Source organism: Cololabis saira, chromosome 7, assembly GCF_033807715.1.
Source record: "Cololabis saira isolate AMF1-May2022 chromosome 7, fColSai1.1, whole genome shotgun sequence".
NCBI classification, from domain to species: domain Eukaryota; kingdom Metazoa; phylum Chordata; class Actinopteri; order Beloniformes; family Belonidae; genus Cololabis; species Cololabis saira.
In genome coordinates, this window is record NC_084593.1 from 30990865 (window position 1) to 31006699 (window position 15835).

The 15835-nt window shown below is 37.7% G+C and overlaps 1 protein-coding gene across 2 annotated transcripts in view; it reads left to right on the top strand.

Annotated features, from left to right (window-relative positions):
- The window catches only part of macrod1 (mono-ADP ribosylhydrolase 1), a 150135-nt gene extending 144279 nt beyond the window's left edge, over positions 1–5856 (top strand). The window contains exons 10-11 of one of the 2 annotated variants that reach the window (XM_061725573.1): positions 878–907; positions 5381–5856. In XM_061725573.1, the coding sequence (XP_061581557.1) occupies positions 878–882 (5 nt within the window). In that variant the 3' untranslated portion in view covers positions 883–907; positions 5381–5856. The remainder of the gene's footprint in view (positions 1–877; positions 908–5380) is intronic. The other variant, XM_061725572.1, reaches the window with a different exon arrangement.
- Positions 5857–15835: the final 9979 nt, after the last annotated feature.

Consider the following 15835-nt stretch of genomic DNA (forward strand, 5'->3'; position numbering starts at 1 on the left):
GTCTTGACGTGGGTATTAGATGAAGTTTTGCATTTTCTAATTTTGGGATTTTTGTGCCCTCACAGAAGTATAAATAACTTATACTTATAGCTTCTGGACTTATTGACGACAACAGCTTAGACCATCCTTTTGGTCTTTAGCCCAGAGCACATGGCACTTATGTCTACTGAAAAAGAAAAAGAAAATTCGGATTAATCTGACGGTAACGCTGTTCTACTGAGTGGTGGACCATCCCAAATGCCAGCCAGGACACTGACACCATCATTCAACAATGTTTACATGATATGCCACGCTAGATGCAGCGCTGCCTCAGGGATCTGAAATCAAGGGCTTTCTAGCTTAAGTTAGTTTTCTAGCTTTTATGCATAAAAAATATTTCAGATTCATTTAATTATTTTATTATACTGTAAAAAGAGAAATATGCACATTGTTTAGTCTTTGTTTGAAGTACAATGTATGTGAACTTTACATGATTCTCTCATGTATTTGTTGACAGAGTGGATATGACCATACTACCTTTGCTCCTTAAAGACTCAGCCTTTTAATGGATACTGCATTTGAAACAAATAATACTTTCATTATTTAACAAAAAATAGTTAAGTACATGTGAGAAATAGAAAACATGAAGTATTCTGGGTTCATACGGTCAGGAAAGGAATTAATTTCAAAGCAAATGTAAAGATGGTTGCTTTTTTTCATATCATCTAATTTTTTTCTGGAGTTGTTGATTATTATACCGCTTTTAAATAGCGACAACCCAGAAAGTAAAGACTTTTTTTTCTCACTTTTCTATTTATTCTATTCAAGTTTAGTGTCAAGTTAGAGCTTCTCATTTTCTTCTTTGTTTTTACTTTCCTTTCTGTGTCCATCCCTTTAGCCTGACCAAAGACAGCAGCTTATTACCAAGGTACTCAGCATGGTGTCTGTGTGTGAATAATAGCGTTTAGTTTACATGTAGAAAAGTAGTGACTCAACGATAGTGGGAAACAGGTTAGTGAATGAACTGTTGTAAAGAAGAAAAAAGCTTTTTCCACTAAAGTGAAAAGCATCACGTTTGAAAAGAATATTATGCAGAAATTTCAGCCTTCAAGGTTTCGTCTTCATTGTGCGAATCTCGTTGAAGCTTCTTTTCAAAACAGACTAAAAGGAAAGTATCATGCTGTCACTGCAGATTGATCTGTTTGGTTAAATGAAGTTTAGTAAATACATAAATTTTATGTGATTTGTCGTTGGCTCTCGCTGCGACATGATGACTTCTCCCATTTGTTTTGATTACACTCATGATTTATATTGTTATATTTGCAAGCTGTTTGGCTCCTAAGCATGATCAGTCATTCACTCAATTATTGAAATTAAGCATTCATATTACAACTGCAGCTTTAACCCCTAATGTCTTACTTTTACCGCTTCTATAAATCAAACTGACCTCCTTCTTCTAACACATCTTGAAAGCGAGGCCTAAACAGTCTCATGCTTTTATTTCTTTATACACAACAAAAAAAAAAAAAAAAAGATCTTTTTTTCTTATGGCAAAACTCCGTTTCAGTTATATTCAGGTCACACAAACAGTGAACAAGCTGAGCTGAGCACGTCACAGCCTCTCGTGGGGAGTGATTTGAGGTATTTAGGAAGCAAATTAGTGTAGGATATGTATTAAACATTGCAAAAGGAGAGCGCCATTGCAAAACTGGAATAATGCAAAAGAAATGAAAAGCAGAAACTACAGGATACAAAATACCAATTTGTGCCCAGCTGATAATGTTGGTGCCCAGACATCAAAAGTACAACAATCCATGTCGATCGTGGTGACGGACCGATATGAGCTCTGCACCCCCGCTCAGGCCTTGCATTAAAATGTGTCCTGGAAAGTAAAATGTGTGTCCAGATGTGTTTTGAGTGATTGGATCTGACTTCATTCCAAATTCCTGTATGCAGTTAGATTTGCACATAATTTACTTTTGCAAACACCAAATTCAATGGTATTTTTAAATGCCAATGGCTGCAGCGTGATTCCCAAGAAAGAGGGGAAAAAAAAGCTGGAAAGAACAAATTAAGAAGATGCATGAAAACACAACCTGTTTTCATCAAACTTTAATCAACAATGGATATGTAAAATACAAGAGAGGTTCAGCTACAAACCAAAGAATAAATTGAATGACAAAGAACATTCATGTGAAAAATCACATGACTTCGCCTTAGCTGATGACGGTGATCCCTGAATACAACTAACAACGCTTTCATGTTCAGACTATGTGAATGTGGACTCTAGTCTCCCAGAACATCTCCAAACACATCCTGATTGATCTGATATGAATCTTTCCTGAAATTTGTTCAGATATTAAACTAACATTGGCTACTTTCGACTTGATTTCCCAGGATGCATTTTAATCTCAGGTCTAAACTGGGCCTGAGTCATGCAGCTCTGCCGGTAACACGAGACAAGGTCATCCTGAAAACTCTGTAATCGGTACAGGAAGAACTAAAGATATTATTAAAAAAACTGTATGCTTCGCATTTGTAAAGAATAACAAAATGAAACAAAATGAAATTTAATTGATTAAGATATTATTTTGAATGCCTCAGTTTGGATGAATGGCTTTAACTCTAAGCTGTTTCCAAAGACCAAAGCTCAGGCTGTTGTGATTTAACAGATTTAAATATGATGCATATGTAGCCTGAGAATAAACAGATTTTAATACTGAGATGAATTGTTGAGATGGAGCTGTAACACAAACTTTCATACTCTAAATGTCTGAAAAGACTGGAACATGAACCCTAATTAATATCATTAGAAAAATCCTAACGTATGTAAAAATATACATGTACATGTTTTATTCATCTCCAGCTGCCAGGTCTGTGTTAAGAAATTAGAAGTCAAATTAGGGCAAATTAAAAAACAAAGATAAAGGCAAGACACGGTCAAACCTTCATACACTATCCGAAACTGGACAAAAGCAGGTTGCTTAATTTTGGATAAAAAGGAAGAAAATGTAGAGCCTCTCTGGCAGCGATTGCCAGACAAATGCTTCTGGCATTTGAATATATAACTCTGTAAAACACTGATATGCTTTCTGCCTGACAGCTCAATACAACATTTATACCACACCATAAAGTAAGGATTTGCATTACACAGAGAGTCTGAGAGGAGAGTGAAGCAGCCTGTTCAACATGAGAGCAATTTTGCAGTGTGGAAAGTCCCTTTGTGGACAGCTTCGACCAGGAGGGATCTCTTTCATTTTGTCTCTGGCCTCGGGGAAGATCAGTGGTTAAAGATAATGAGATTTCAAACTGTGATGCACTTGTATGCTTCTAAAAACTAACTAAACTGTAATGCTGAATGGAAAGAGCACATGGCATATTAAATATATTCTTTTTTAAATTATTTTAAAGTCAAAGTACTTTTTTTAACCTATTATTAAATACTGAGTAGAAAGTTTGTTTGCTTTGTAATGAGTTTAACAAAGAGTGTAAGGAGGTATCAGGAGATCCAGATAATTATAACATTGGGAGCTTTATTCCTTTGCAGTCTTCCCCGTCCAGCTCTTTGCACCACACAGAACAATAAACTGTTGGGCCTTGAGGAAAAGGCATTGTGTGAGTTTAGTTCGTCTTCACACTAATGCTTGGCTGCAGAGAAAATCTGTCAATAAATTTCTCCCGGTGAATATATAGTAATTGATTAATAGCAATTTTTTGAAAAAATCGAAGCAGGAAAAAGCACAAGTAAATCTCTGTACTGCCTGCTTTGTATCAAATGGAAGATATAAACTGTTTCCAAACAGCTGGTGACCATAAAGCAGTACTGTAAAGCTTTGTGAAGACTGAACTAAAATGCTCAAAGGCAAAAATGTGATTTCTTTATCTTAGGTTCTGTGTTTGCTCAAGTGTCTGCCCAAGATAGATGTATCGGCACACTATCCTCTCTTTTTATCTATGCACAAATGCAGGCATTCCCTAAGTTCTTCAAATAGTATAATGAACTGACAAACGCATTCATCTTGGACTGTTAGAGAGAAGAAAGTATATTTTTATTCCCTGGTCTCATGAACAGAACCACAACTACTGACAGGGAAAAAAAATAACAAGGAAAATCAAATATCTTTAGAGCAAAGGGCCATGGCCGAAGGAAGAAGAAATGGTTCTGCTAGCAAATGGGTCAATATGATCCTTCAATAATGGTAGAGCAGCTATTTATAGGGCCACAACTGTAAAAAGAAAAATGTAGAATGCAATTAGCTGAACTCATTTATTTTAATTTGAGTTTGTAGAGAATAAATTGTACATATTAAAATTGATCCGTGTAAACAATTATGAAAAACAGAAGGAACAAGGAATTACTTGATAATACAAAATGCAAGCCCTGTAAAATTGGCTGGTTTGTTTTGTATTGAATTCTATCTTTCCTTATTTTTCATTTCCACTTCATCGTACCAGGCTTGATTGCCTCTAAAGAAATTGTGCGTATGTGTGATCTGAAGTAGTCGTGAGGCACATGAACTGTAATCCCACACTCTCCCCTGTTTAAATTCTAGTTAGAAAAGTGTTAAGTATAGCTTTTTTTTTGTCTGTTTATATTCAGCCTTGGATATTTCCCTCAGGTGTTTTGCAGGCAGAACTGAAGAGTGATTGAATATTGAATGTTTGCACTATACTTGCTATGGTTTTTTGAAGTCATAATACATCAGTTTTGTGTTTACAGCTTGTTTTGCTGCCCACAGGTGGCAAAGAAAATCAATTAATACTGCTTTAAAAAGTGACATTGACTGTGATTTCTCATTCAGCCTCAGTCAGAAAGCCTTTTTTTCCCCTCATAACTTTCATGGTTAGACAAGCTTCCAGTCAGCATACTGAGGCGTCAGACTGCAGTGCGTAATCAAATCTCCACTTGAAATGTGAAATCAGCACTTTCACACCTTCACAATAGGTGGTATGGCCGAGGAAGCTTATACTCCAGAATTGCAGGTGTGTCCCTTTAAAAAAGGTCTACACGAGCTGTTGGCGTCCTCGTCTAATGGATGTGCAGCAGATTTTGTAGCAGCAGTGAGCGAGCAGTAACGGTGCTTGGCTGGTACATGGACCGGAACTGACTGTCTGTGTGACAGAGCTGCTGCAGGCACGACTCCAAGTCTCCACCATAAACCTAATGTGTCCCCGACACCTGGCACTGCCTGCACTGGCTGGCTGTGGGATGTGTACGCGCGTGTGCCTGCATGTTTTGAGCGTGTCCATGGCCATGTTGGACTGAGTGTGACTAATCCTTGCTAACAGATCCCTCTGAAGCAACCAGACACTTCAAATGCCAAAATGCTATTAAGAACTGTGTGACTAAGGTAAAATGTCCTCTGCACTTGTTTTACAAGTTTCAATTTTTCTCCGTCAGCTCCCACAGAGGCCGCTGTCAAGAGTAAACTCTAAGAGAGTGGATTTGTCGGATTTGGTTGCTGTGGATACACACCACCACACACAGCATCCACATTCGTTCTCCTCCTCTTCGCTGTTGACACAGATCAACACCATCTTCAGCAGGAAGATAAATCGTAAATGGTTGATTGCTTTTTTTTTTTAGGTGCAAACTGGATCTCCTGCAGATGTTGATTAGTTTTTCTGCTTTCCCCACTAATGGTTGAGGTTAAGGGACATGTTGTGATGAAGATGTGAAATGATGTTGACAACTTCCTTGAAAAATGCTCTGTGCCTACCTTAAACTGCTCTAACCTGTGATCAGTGGCTTCACCCCGGCCTCACAGCCACAGATGAATCATGCTTGTGCTTTAGCATTTGGATGTTAGGCATACACACGTGTTGGAACACTGTCAGAAACATGGCAAAAGCTTAGTAAAACAAATCTCACAGGTCTCTTGTGTCTGGAGTGATTATTTCTCTGGATGTGATATGAGTGAATGAGCTGAGAGGCCACGAGGGAGGAATTCACATGAATATTTGCTTCTTCATTCTCATCCGAATGTTCACAAGGCTGAAAGTGAAGGAAAGCAAATATGTAATTTTAGATAAGCATTAGTGGCCTCATTGTGGTTTACATCTGTATTTTTATTTCTCATTAAGGTATTTTTTTTGTCAATTTAAGATAAAGAAAACGTGTTTTCTTTATTTAAAAAAGTGTTTTTTTTCATGTGAATCTGCAGGTGTGAAATCATACTTTCTAGTACTAAGGAGTTTTTTTTTTTTTTTTTTACAGTTAAGAGTCTTTATAATCAATTATTTCCATATGTGGGAGTTGTATCTGTGTCAATCTGAAATCCCCTTCTCATTTACAGATGATCAACACAACAATAATACATATTCAAGGAATTATAGAGGATTAACATGTAAATGTTTTTTTTTTTTTACTAAAATGGAATTTCTTGTGAACTGTTTAACCCCCATTGATAATTAAAATGGCACAAACGCAACCCACATAAAATAATACATAGTACTTAAATAGTTTGACATGAAAATATTTCATTAAAATACCTATACCGGAAATGCTGAAAAACAGGATTTAAGTGGGATCTTCAGACGGCACTGCTTTTAAAAATATTTAATTTTTGTAGTTCAAGTTGTTTTAAGTGAAAAATGATTGTGTGAGAGAAAAAAATGTATAAAAAAATAGATGAAATATAAGCTGACCCTGAATAGGATTGAAGCATGCATGGAAGATGAATGGAAGAATATCTAAAAACACTAACGTCTCCTTGTGGTTGCAGCTAATTTAAGATGCGACAAAGTTATCTGAAGATCGTTAAAGTGAACTGTCGTGTGCGCTGACAAATTGTCATGACAAATCTTTTTGGCAGACTGGACATTGTTTAGTCCAGGCTAAACAAGAGTGAGAAGGTTCACCTTGTGGCAGCAGCCATGATACATGTACCATTTACCAGAGGTGCAACATTTGTTTCTCAAAGGGCCAAATTCCCACATTTCAAGTAAACAAAGGACCACATGTTAGATGATGTAATTAAAACATAGTTGCATCATCCTGTGTTATCGTCGTTCTTTTATAAAGCTGTGGCTCCAGGTCAGATTCCACCATCAGAACCGCTGCATTACTGAGCCGTCATTGCAAAGAACGTTATTAGTCTGGTCTCAACTCAGACAGAGCTCTTTGCTGTTGTCATGTTTAATCTTTACCAAATTGCTTTTTTAAATAAATAAATGATAATGTCATGATAATCTTCTTTATTAAATAAGCAACAGATTGAGATGTTCCAGGAACCACACTTGGCCCTCCTGTTTTATTTTGCTCATGGGTTAAAGGTATAGTCTGTGATCGTATTCAAAAACATTTATTGTTATACTGGGTGAAATGGTCCTTCCATCCTGAGAGTAGCCAGTGAATAATGTGTTCAGAAAAAGGAAAGAAAAAAATCTGACAGTTAAGCAGAACAAAACATTTATTTAAATCTTATACGTGCAACACATTCACATGAAAACTTTCTGTCCAAGTTCATCAACAATGACCTCTTTTATCACCCAGTCTTAGCACATTATCATTTGACACACTGGGGTTCATATTTTAAGTACATTTTGCTATGAATATTTGTTCAAAGGCAGATTATGTTACTGTTTTCAGATACTGTTTGAAATTGACTTTAAAATCAACCTTCGTTTATCTGGTCAGAGAAAGTTAAGTGAAACAAAAACTGTCCAGAAAGTGAAACTAAATGGCCGTGATCTGTCTAAGAATAAAGTACGGTAATAAGGACACTTTCACATGGAATACAATTGTTGCCCTGCGTCTCACACCATCTCCCCCTGCCTCTCATGTGGGGGCCAAAAGCAGACTATTGAATCATGTAACCATGGGAACTGCAATGAGGGGACGATTGCTTAATTTATCATACATCGGAAAGTTTCTCTGCTCCTTTAACATGTACAATTTAGCATAAAGTGTATTATGGTTGCTTCACCATCATCATTGGATGACTGATATCATGTTGAATTTACCAAATCCTTCACCACCACCTCAAAAACAACATGAAAACATATTATTCTTTCTCAGAGGCTGGTGGGCGTGTTTTTGATTTCTGCAATAACAAGTCTCTCAGAACTGCACCTGTGTGCTGTACCACCAACCAGTCTCCCTGTTTGGCGTTGAAAAGAGCTAACTACTTGTGGGTGTTGCTTCCCATGTTAGAAAGAAGCACAAGGCGAGGAAAAAAAGTTGACTTTTTGAAATTCTTTTCCACAGCAGTTATTTTCTAAAGCACAAATTAACACCTCCAGACAATTCCACAGCAAGATGTTGGAAATTACAAGGAAGTTCCCACTCTGCTGTGCAAGCTTAAAAATGTATGAGTAGAGAGGGGGGAAACAGCACTTAACTGATATATATATATATATATATATATATATATATATATATATATATATATATATATATATATATATATATATATATATATATATATATATATATATAGCCCTTATACCAAGTGCTTTGATTTGGCTGATGTTTATGCACCATTTGCCCAAAGGCGGGCGCTCTCAAAAACCCAGAACACAACATCTAGACACTAGAAAAACGCAGGAAGAAGCAACAATCTCTGCAGAGAAATAAACCACCATACGCTTCTACATGTGCAGAGGGCATAATTGAAGGAGATTCATTTGGTTTTGAGTGTCTTTATTGTTCACATGGGTGAAATTCTACACACACCACCTAATGCAGTAATTAACTAAATATTGGTATGTCTTCCACTGCAACCTGGCAGCAATACTATTATCATCTTCCAGCAATTACGTCTTCTTTTTTATTTATTTCCTTCCTTTTTTTGTGTTTGTGCTGTCATAATATGATCCTGTCTGCCTGTCAGAACACACCATATGCGGATATAACCAGCACCATCATGTTTCTCCTTACGGCACATTTGCATGAGTTTTTAATTGTTGCAGGATGCAGCCGTCACATAATGTCGGCTCGACGCAGGTGGTGATTTGTGTGAAGTGAAATGAGCGTTTAGCGGGCCATCGTCCCGCCCCGTAACTTTCATCTGCCAACAACCATCTTTATTGATTCCAAACATTCTGTGGCGGAGGCACAGATGCACAGGAGGAGGGGGAGGAGAGTTTGGTCTGAGATGAAGAAGGGTTGTAGGGGAAGAACTGAACTACAAAGAATATCAACAGGAAATTGGGAAAAGTACGCATTTTTTATATGAAAGCTTCATCTGTCACAAAGGGGATTGTCTTTCCCTCTCCGGAGCTCTTTGATTTCTTTCCTGTCTGGGACTCGGTGTATTCTTCCTTCTTCTCATCTATCTCTCTGACTGTTTTACTCTACAGGATGCTGGAAAAAATAAACAGATGGAAGAGGGAGGGATAAAGAGTCCAAGATGGAAGGATGTAAGTGTTCAAACTGAGAGGGGGAGGAAAATGAAGGAAGGGATGAAGAGATGAAGGAAGAATGGAGGGACGGAGAAGCTGATGAACTCATCTAAAAGCGCTTTTGGTTTTTTTTAATAAGCAGCAGGCTGTGAAGCTTCTCTCAACCCAATCGCTCTGAATAATGAGAACGAGAGACACACAAGATAAGAGGATAGAAAGACAACGAGACTCATTATCTTTCGACCAATTTTCATCACTGTCCTGTCAGTAATCCCTCTCTCTTTCTTTCTCTCTGGGACTCACACAGTCCTCTGCTCTGTTTGAGGTGACAGATGAAGACCAATTAACGCTAACTGTTTCAGTAACTTGAAGGCTGATTCCCTGCCATCTTCCAAGACATACACAGATAATCCTATTGGTCCAGGAAATTACTCCGTGCTCACAGCCCACCAGCACACCTGCGTGTCCTTAATACCTCCTGTATTAAACACTTGTGTGTAAGTGACTGCGTGTGTATGCTTGTTTGGTTGTTAATATGAGACAACTGTGAACTCTTGGCCGTTTGATGAGGAATCATTCAGGCTAATGAGTGTTGCTGCAGACTAACAAGCGACTGCATGGTCAACAAGTTTATGTGCATGTTTGTTACCACTCTACTCTAGATGCTTGCAGAGGATCAGAAAAAAAATGAAATTATTATTGTCGTTGCTTTTGTATGATTCTAATCTAAGTGGTTTTGCGAAACTGTACTTCTCTACTGTCTCAGGTTTAACTGAAAAGCTCTTTGAATGCAAAATGAGACAAATCAGTGTATTTTCAGTTTTGCTGAATGTTTTTTCCTGCGACAGACTCTTAATGCTTTCATCACGCTGTGTCCCAGCTGTTCATTGTGTTCGGGCACGCTTGGGCAGTGCAGCTAATCGGAGTGTGAAAAGATAATTCATTTATATGCAGATTTTAGTCAGATAGCATCACAAGAATATCCATTGTTGCACAAGGTGACACAAAACCCTCTCTGGGTGTTTACAGCAGTCGGGTAAATAAGATGAAGTAAATAAGGAGGAATTTGTAAGGCACTTTCATGAAGATGTACTTGAGCAACATGATTATTTTTATGTGAGAAGAATTGTATCTCATTATTAGGGGGAACATTTCTAAAGCACAATTGTTGAGATATTAGCCCCCTTTTTTTAAACATTTTCCAACCATTGAAACATCTGCGGTTGAATAAATGAAAATAGATAAGTAGAGAACAGGAGCTGAAACAGAAGAAGGGCAATCTGCATACTCTCAAGAGGATGCTTGTTCTTACTTTAATGATCAATATTCTGGTTCATTCTACCTTTAAAAAGGTCCGCAAGGCCTTGAACACACTTTGACTGGTACATTATTAGCTGTTGCCGAAATCACTTTCCATATTTTATTTATACCGTCAGCTAGTCGATAAAAGGTGTTACAGTTAGTATAACCATCAGAAAATCCCTGTTACAGTATGACTGACACTTGTTGTTTACTGAGCTGCAGTCAGCCACCTCTTCCTCCCTGTGATTGTGAGCTTTCATGTCGGTGAGCACATAAGTTCACGATGGGCATCCAGCACAATAGCTTGACACACACAAAACTGACTGATCAGTTGAAGTGCCCAAATGTGGTGGTATGAACATTGGAATGATGAATCTAAGGCCCCAGAAATCATTCAAGCCATATTCGATATAAAAAGGCAAGAAGGCTGGAACAAGCAATCAAATGCTATTTGTCACAAATACTGGCCTATTACCAGTTTCAAGCCAAGACTCCGCAGATAAAATCTCACTGAGACGGATGTCAAAGACCAAAATAATGATTCAGTCTTACCTTGGATGTTTTACCCCATAAATCAAATGAGAATACACTTTTGATCTAGTAGGATCAAATCACTGTTAACTGTAGGAATGTGCAAAAGCAGGACTATTGAGAAACATGTTGAGACAGCATACACATATTTCCTTGATTTCTGATTGGTATTGCCTATGGTGACGTGGTATTGTGAACTGCCTGTTGATTTTGATGGCTGTGAATGTTCCACAGAGATGTCATTCATTTAAACTGATCAAGTCATTCCTGAGATATGACCTTTGCAAACCCCCACAGCTTGGCTACTGTGCTACATGCTACATGGTGGTGCGTAGCACGGCACCCTGAAAAGCCTCATTAGTGCAGGTATGTCTGAACATGCTAAATTTAGGTACAAAAACTTCTCTAAAAAATCTCCGTAACCCGACTGGAAAATCAGTCTTGGTACAAGAAAGGGTGGAAAGTTGTGTTTAGGTTTTCACTGCATCAGTCTAAAGAGATGTGCACTCTGAAAGTGGAATGTTTTGTCATCATTTTTGCAGGGATCAGTTTTCATTTACTCTGGTCGGGTGTTACCTGAATTTGACTTTACAAGTATTCTGTAGTCTCACAGGTTTACTTTTATTTTGATACAGAATTTATTCATACACTGCTGGTGTTGAGATATACTGATTTTAAATTAGGTATGTCATTTTTTAGCAGGAATCTTAAAAACAGGCCACATTAGTGTGGTGAATTGGGGTTGTTTTCTCTCCGTCTGTCTCTTGCCGATGCGTGTGAAAAAAGGATCAAAAGATTGCTCCAAAGCCAACTTTTTAATGCATAAAAAGGTTTATTACAATATAAGTAGGCATAATAACAGACTCTGCAGCATCTGGGATCTTTCTAAGCCAATTATGAAAAAAAAAATCAACAAGCATTCTCAAAACTGGAGCTCTTAAAGGGGACAGATGAAAGAAAGCCTTTCCCACACCGGCCATCCATCAATTATCTGCAATGAAACTCATGAGTAAAGAAAAAACATCATAGGTCAAGGTACCTCTTACTTCTAAAGAGAGTCCAGGAAGACCCAAATTCCTTAAAAGAAAGACATTTTATAAGAAGAGACCAGATGCCACATTAGGAAGGGGGTAATAGCTACAGATACTTTTTTGTTTTCACCACGGCGAATGGTACTATTTGGTTGTAGGGCAACCGACTGTACGCACTACACCAAGGCTGACATGTGGCGTCATTGATGCAGATTGAAAGTGAAATGTAGTGTTTCTGACTACAGACTCATGAGCGTCGTGTAGATTCAACGGTTTCTCCTGTACAGCAGATAGAGGCAGGCTGACTGCTGGAACATAGAAGAAAATGCCTTGCACATGTCAACAGTAGGGTTTATTTTCATATTTTCACAGATTTTTTAACTATATTTCTGTAGATCGATTGTTTTTCCTCCTGGAGAATAAGGCAAGGCACGTTTATTTTATACAATAGGCCTATAGCACATTTCAGCAACAAGGCAATTCAAGGTGCTTTACATAATAAATATATGAAGAGTTAAGAAGCGAAAACAAAATGGAAAAAAAAAGAAAAATGCAGTTTTGAAAAAAAAAATTAGCGCTGTACATATGAACTATGCAGGACTCTTCAGCTCAGGATCTGTTGTTGTTCTCAAACAGCTGCTTTAAGGCCTTTAGTTTTAATCCAGTTTGAGACATCTTAAGTTTGAAAAGGTTATATACATTCATGAATTAAATATAAAACATCGTAAAGATTGTGATGAAGCCAATATGTGGTCACTTTTGTGTGAGGATAGTGTTTGTACAGTTATTAATAATAATGTGAATTTTTGTAAATTTTCTTCTTTACACTACATTTCAGTATGTTGGGTTTGTGCAGATAATACTTTCATGAGGTCTCTGATTTCTTTTTCCTTACGTCTCAGTAGAACTTTCTTCTAAAATAAAAATCTGACATTTTTTGTTCGGGTTCACACTTCTTTAGTTATTCATTTATTTTTTTGCATAAGTCAAGATTGTGCATTTGCTATGCTGGAAATTTGTCAACATTAGCAAACGTTTATTGTTGACTAGCACTGGACTCAGTTTGCACTCTTCAGGAGCACAAATATAACATTTGCTGGAAAATTCATCTAAGAGTTATTCACAAAGAAATCAGCTTCCAGGCTGTTGTAGGCAGCAGGAAAGGGTGGGAATGTGTCATTATTTAGGTTACAATCTATGGACAAGGAAAAAGCTTATGTCACCACAAGGAAGGGAAACCTGTGGAGCAAGGAGAGACTGTAAGCAAAATGTGCCATTTTTGGCACTGTCGCTGTCTCTTCCCTCGGCCCATTTTCAGTTAAATACCTTGTGTTTTGCACATGGTTATGTGGTGGCAAAAATTGTTGTTCAAAAATACAGTCAGGACACCTCGGCTGTCTTTCTGATGCTTTAATGAAAGAGGACAGATTTACATTCATGAATGGAGCGACACAGTCCAACAGTCAGTCCTGTGTGCGCTCCCGAAGATTAGAGACAAGTTATTTTATACTTGGGAACTGGGAAAGACAAAATATCGCCCATCACCCTGACAACCGTACTGTGTCAGGGGTGCATGACCTCGGCAAAGAATGTTCATGTGAAAACAGGCACAGACAGTGTTATACCAAAATTTTCCATTACATTTACACTTCATTCCCTGCATGTTTTTTTGTTGTTGTTGTTGCTAAAGCAGTTTTGATACCGGTTGAGTGACCAAGTGGATGTCAGATCACATGTCAGTTGGTGACCCCATGTATGAGGTCAAACATCACCATCACCACCCCAAACCACTGATGGAGATAATGCTTAGCAAACAACTAAATGAAATACGAACTAGAACTACACGTATTTATTTCAGAGTGGTGATTAGACTAAAACAGTGGTCCTCAACCTTTTTTCAGTGATGTACCCCCTGTGAAATATTTTTTCAGCCAAGTACCCCCTAACCAGCGCAAAGCACTTTTGGTTGTAAAAAAAAAAGACCTAAAACAGAGCACTGTGCCATCAGTAACTGATTTATTAAACATACAAATATTGCTGCTACGCTTCAACCACGACTCCATCGTTGGTCCAAGTGATTGACAGGTGGAGCCAGGTGATTGACAGGTTAGGTGGAACCATCCTGGTGTGGGGGATACTCTGCGGTTTTAGGATAATAAGTTGAATAGCCTACTCCTGAAGATAAAATTCATTTTATGAATTTAGACTTATATTTTCCTCAATTATTTATGAAATATTTATTTTTAAAGGATTTTTGCATGGATGCTACTTTTTAAATATATGTACCGTATTTTCTGGACTATAAGCCGCTACTTTTTTCATAGGTTTTGAACCGTGCGGCTTATTCAAAGGTGCGGCTATTCTGTGGATTTTTCTTCCACAGCTCGGGCGCTCTAACCGGAATTAGAATAAAAACTAAGACAAAATAAATGCAAAGAAGAATACACTACTTCTTCTTTAGCAGATAGAAGTAGGTAGAAGCAGATTTCAAACAGATAAATAGAGAAATAAATACTGGTTATTTTCTCTTGGTTCTGTCCTGTTTTAATCAGCAAAGTTGCTGCTGTGTTAAAAGACACTGTTAGGAAAGGATCTATTTAGGTACAAACATGTACATCATTTACAGTTCAAAATGGTTCTGTACATGTAGTAAATATCTAATCTAACAACATAAATATTTGCGGCTTGCATATCTTTTTTTTTTAAATAGAGCAGATGCGGCTTATATACAGGTGCGGCTTGTATATCTTTTTTTATTGTTTTTTTTTAAATAGAGCGGATGCGGCTTATATACAGGTGCGGCTTATAGTCCAGAAAATACGGTATATTTTAAAATCTCACGTACCCCCTGGAGTGCCTTCACGTACCCCCAGGGGTACGCGTACCCCCATTTGAGAACCACTGGACTAAACTATTGTTTTTTTAACGTATACTAAGATTTAAACTAAAGTTATAATACTAATTGTTGCACTAGTGTCAGTGTAATGTATTTCTTTAGTATCTGTGCTGAACATGGATTAGGACTAGTGGACCGACATGGGGGGGGGGGGTCATTGTGTCGCACACTCCACAATCCCGTCTGGTGGTAGTGCTTTTAACATGCATGTCTTATATCACATGTTCAGCTGTAACTGAATCACACCGAAGACATTAAAACAAAGTCCCCTGAAGCGTTTGCACGCTCAAACATAAAAATATCATGTATTGCATGTTCATTGTGTTCTGCTAGCAGTTCCTCAGTAAACAACCTGTCTGCAACACACACTCTTCACACATTTACCATCTAACATCCACCTTTGAATTATTTTAATCTGAATTTCAGTTTACAAAAGCAAACATTACTGCTGTGTGACTTTACAGCTGTCAAGAAAACAAAAGGATGATAGCCCTTCATTGAAGTGAGTTAAACAGCTATTGTACCAGATGAGTCAAAGTCAGCACTGTGAAGTCAATACGGTACACTTGTCTTTACATTTGATGTATATGCAGCTTGTCACACTGCTCAAAGATGTTTTAAACATCATGTACTAAGGGGAAAAAGTCATCCTTGGCTGGTAATATTTCGTCAGACCTTTCCCATTTTATTTGAAGAATATTCGATTTTACCATCAAACAGAAGTCTTAGCCCTTTGAGTTAGTCTGAAAAC